The sequence below is a fragment of the Poromitra crassiceps genome, assembly GCF_964638095.1.
Source record: "Poromitra crassiceps genome assembly, chromosome: 9".
Taxonomy (NCBI): domain Eukaryota; kingdom Metazoa; phylum Chordata; class Actinopteri; order Beryciformes; family Melamphaidae; genus Poromitra; species Poromitra crassiceps.
In genome coordinates, this window is record NC_139630.1 from 34,566,939 (window position 1) to 34,571,938 (window position 5,000).

The window sequence follows — 5,000 nt, forward strand, 5'->3', positions numbered from 1 at the left end:
TCGGATGGCGTGGCACAGACAATCTTTGTTTATTTAAATTGAAATGCATGTAGAAAAATGCTAAAAGGTAGAAAGAAGAGAAAAATACACTGACAATTACAACCGCTACTGACAAATACAACCCCATGGGGATAATAAAACATTCAACCTCAAACATTCCACATCTCCCGCTCCCTCCCTCCCTCCCTCCCTCCCTCCCTCCCTCCCTCCCTCCCTCCACCTCTCTCTCTCCACACACACACATTCCTTCCTTTCCCCATCATGCTCTAAATAATTCTTGACAGTTTATATTCCATTTCAAGTTCAGCCAACAGAACAGGAAACTGAATCCTTTTCTGGTCTCATGACAGAAAAATTATGTTAAACGTGTTTCCGTTGTTTAGTCCAAAAAACAATGTATTCACAACACAATACAGTAGCATTGGAGCAAAAGGAAACCAGTCACTACATGAAAAAAAGAAGGGCTCAAATAAGTGGATTTAAGATATTTCAATACCTTTTAAGGCCGTACGTTTTGATCATTTCTTTGAAGTAGTTTTCAGACTTATTAAAGACACACATATACCCACTATCACCAACTCACATTATACCCTGGAATGCATGTGTGTGTGTGTGTGTGTGTGTGTGTGTGTGTGTGTGTGTGTGTGTGTGTGTGTGCGTGCGCGCGCGTGCGTGCGTGCGCGCGCGTGCCGTGCATGTGTGTGTGTACCTTCATCCTCATGTCACGGCCGTGTTTCTCCAGCTCCTTCCTGATCTCCTGGGCTCCGAGCCGGGCGGCGTTCAGCACCAGGTGCTTCCACTCGATTGGCTGGAAGACGTGGGGGTCGTGAGGCACGTACAGGCCGATCTTCACCTGGGAGGAGCAGGGGACCAATCAAACCACAGACTGTTCCAAATATGGACGTAGCCTCCACTGGTTTGTGGACTCCCGATTTGACGCCTCCAGTTTGGCATTTTGGCCCTCACCATCTGTCTGCTTTATCGTCTCTTTGACTCTAAATGAGACCATCATTTACAAAATAAACACCATAGTGTATTGAAGAAGACTTGAAACTAGCGATTGAGACCATCAACTCATGAGGGAAGTGTTTACTGAGGTGCTGGTATCTCTTGTAGGAGCTTACCTTCTTCAGCGTGTGCTGGTATCTCTTGTAGGAGCTCTCGAACTCGGCCACCAGCTCTCCCAGTGTGCGGTGTGTGAGTGGTTTGTCCATGAGGTCGGGGCGGCGGCTCATGCCCAGCGAGCCGTAGCGTCCGTTGCAGTACACGCCCAGCACCACATGGTGGAAGCAGTGGCCGGAGAACTGGGTCTTGAAGCTGATGGGGAAACGCTCCAGAGACGTCAGGCCGTTGGTCAGGTAGCTGCACGCCGCGGCGAGTTAAGGATCAAGAGGAGGGGATGTGGGACAGTTCGTGTTTTAGGTTAGAGTCATTTCTCTGGTGTTCATGCAGACAGACATTGAGCACGCTCGTAGAATGTGTTTGTGTTCCTACTTGGTTTTCAGTGAGTCCAAGTCCGAGTCACCAAAGAAGAGTCAGAGTCGAGTCCCATTCCTAGTCTGGAGTTACTGAACATGATGAGCGTGAATCTGCATGTAGGTGGAACACACGTTCCTGCCCCTGCATGAAATTGAATACTGTCATGGTATTAATATAGCTAATAATATCTCATGCCAAATTATTAGGGCCTATTACGAAAAACTCATCAATCAATTAACAGGTCCACCTCCTCATATCCAACTTCTGAGTCAGAGTGCATGAATGCTCCATTCCAAGTCCAAATCCCAGTCATCAGTGCTCAAGTCCCAGTTGAGTCACGAGTCCCGAGTATCGAGTACTACTACACTGACTACTAGTGCTAGTGTGGGTGAGTGCTGTAGCTCAGAGTACTACAACACTGACTACTAGTGCTAGTGTGGGTGAGTGCTGTAGCTCAGAAGGTAGAGCAGGTCGTCCACGGATTAGAAGCGACACCGTGGTTATCTTGCTGAACAAGACTTCTAAGGATCATAAACTTTGGTTGGCCACAGACCTTATTTTCTGCAAAAATCCAAAATCCAATGGGAAAATTCTGTTGGCTTTTTGTTGGCACATTCACCCATTGGTGAATGGGTGAATGTAAAATGCACGGTGGAGCTGGTAGTCATGTGAAATTAGATTAAATCTCACTCTCAAAGGGCTCATACTATGAAAATGTCTGTGACTGCAAGAGTGCTTGTTTGTTTGTGTCTGTGTGTGTGTGTGTGTGTGTGTGTGTGTGTGTGTGTGTGTGTGTGTGTGTGTGTGTGTGTGTGTGCGTGCATGCGTGTATGTGTGCCTGTGTGTGTGTGTGTGTGTGTGTGTGTGTGTGTGTGTGCGTGCATGCGTGTATGTGTGCCTGTGTGTGTGTGTGTGTGTGTGTGTGTGTGAGACACCTATCCGACTGAATCCATCCAATTCCTCGTCGTTTTCTTCTCTTATGTAACTGGAGAAACCAAGAGAGACGAGGAGAGAGAAAGATGAGCTACCATCAAAGACTTGAGGGAATAATGACACGCGTAGCAGCTCCTGTGTGTGTGTGTGTGTGTGTGTGTGTGTGTGCGACGTGCGTGTGTGTGTGTGTGTGTGTGTGCGCGTGTGTGTGTGTGTGGACTCTGTGTGAGAAGAAAACTGAAGAGGGTGAGGAGATGGTGTATCTGAATGAGTGCGTGTGTGTCTTCCGCTGACAGCCTTCAGGTCGATCAGGATGCTCCTCTGACCTCTATGGAGCATAGATCGGCCTCTCCTCTCCCCTCTCCTCTCCCTTGCTCTAGGGATGCACCATATTGGATTTTTTTGACGATATCCAATATGCAGATATTTTGCAACTTGTTTGACCGATTGCCGTTAGCGATATACAGTACACGCGCACTTTGATGTGAAGCAGTGTGTGTGTGTGTGTGTGTAGGTGTGTGTGTGTGTGTGTGTGTGTTGGACTTGGCTCCCTGCACCTGGCATCTGGCTCACCTGCACACCTGGCAACAATGAGCTCATCAACTACAGCTCAAGTATGTCGGCTCGCCTTCCACTCTTCGCCAGATTGTTCAGTGGTAGCTAGCTACACCCTCTCGCTCGTTATTTCCTCAAGTCTTTCTAGTGTTTCCAGTCGAACTCAGTGTCACTATTCCTTTCCTGTGTCCAGCTCTCCAGTGCCAAGCCACGCCAACCTGGCCACCTTCTGTGTGCCGCCTCAAGCCTGCTCCAAGCCAAGCCAAGCCTCGCCACCACCAACCCCACCTGACACCACCACCTGTCCCCTGCTCACTCCAGCTCCCCACTCACCCCCACTGATCATTACATCTCTTTCAACCATCTCTCTGCTCTTGGGTCCTATAACTCCAGCCTTAACCATGACACTGTGTTGGCCTCATAATAAAACATCAGATCAAATGAACAGAGACTAGATATAAAGAACAGACTCCTCATGAGATCTGAATGAGGTCTATATTAAACAGACATGCTGTGGGCTACATTGCTTTACAGTGTTTACAGTGACTGATCCAACTGTAGCAATCTGTTTACATACACACACACACACACACACACACGCACGCACGCACGCGCACACACACACACACACACACACACACACACACACACAAAGGTTTGGCTTGTCTCTTTGTCAGTCACGAGCCAACCATCTGCTCCGTTCGGCCCACGGAGGCCTGTGATTGGCCAGAGCGCAGCGCCTGTCCGTCACCTCGACAGCCCGGACGCCACAGTGCTGCTGTGTGTTCATTAAATATGCACACAGGGCCGCCCGGCGTCCACAGGACTAGACCGCAACACACACACACACGCACACACACACACACACACACACACACACACACACGCACACGCACACACACACACACACAGCTACTATCAGGAGATCATTCATAATTAACGCTCCTGTCCTGTGTGTGTGTGTGTGTGTGTGTCATCCCCATGCAGCAGGGGAGCCTACAGAGTTAAAGGGACAGTTCACCCAAAAGTGCACATTCTGTCATCATCTCCTCCCCCTCATGCCAGGTGAAAAACAGGTGAAGTTTGTCCATATAACACACAGGGAGGTTTCCAACACAATGGCAGAGAAAACGAGTCACCATCGCCTTCAGTTGTACTGTACTGAAGTCAATGGTGACTGGTTTTCTCTTGAGGGGGAGGAGATGGTGACAGAATTTGCACTTTTGGGTGAACTACTCCTTTAAGTCCCTTTTTTCCGGCAGAATGCAGACCAGAAAGGTGCAGGATGGCCTGGTGCCTGTAGAGTGTGAAAAAACATTGTTTAACTGGAAGGTTGCAAATTCAATGCCTTCCATGCCCGTACTGCCTGCTAATATGCCCTTGAGCAAGGCATTGAATCCCTACCTGCTCCCCTAATGGAACTTCTTAAAGGACACTACTTCCAGAGATGCCGCAAAGTCAGAGATTCCAACTTTCTACTGGGAAAAATGCGATGGATCGGTCCTTCAAGTTGGAATTGCAAGTAGGAAAACTTGGACAACATTTCTCAACCGACCATCCATGTTTCTCCCCATTTTGTCCAGACATGGAAAGACAGATTTATTGTACTGTACCTGTGACCTACCTTACAATCTGTATAATAGCGCAGGCCAAATTCACATTTGTATAAAAGCAGAGAAACCGGCTTCCATGTTCAGTTAGTACAGTTCACCTTGGTATACACACAGTTCCATGGCCTGAGTACTTTCAGAATGGGAGCTATTGCAAAAGCCATTTCCTTTCTGCCACTGCAAGCAAATGCAGTTTCCTCTATTTCTGCTGAACTGATCTTGACCGGAATGATAAAATGCAAATGTCTAGACTTTTATTTTGAAAATGTCTAGACTTTTATTTTGATGGCCGAGGAAGGTAAACATCACTAACTGGCAAATTCAATAATAGAGAGTAAAGAAATATCATGAAAATACAATTTTAGGAGAGCTGCCAAAATTGGTAAATATTTTCCAAAATGGCTGACTGTCACAGATCAACAG

General features: G+C 47.5%; 1 protein-coding gene across 1 annotated transcript in view; it reads right to left on the reverse strand.

Annotated features, from left to right (window-relative positions):
* The window catches only part of vash2 (vasohibin 2), a gene marked incomplete at both ends in the record, with an annotated part of 51,519 nt that overhangs the window by 14,594 nt on the left and 31,925 nt on the right, over positions 1 to 5,000 (reverse strand). Inside the window, 2 exons of the mRNA XM_083643126.1 lie at positions 710 to 853; positions 1,125 to 1,362. Of these exons, the coding sequence (XP_083499252.1) occupies positions 710 to 853; positions 1,125 to 1,362 (382 nt within the window). The remainder of the gene's footprint in view (positions 1 to 709; positions 854 to 1,124; positions 1,363 to 5,000) is intronic.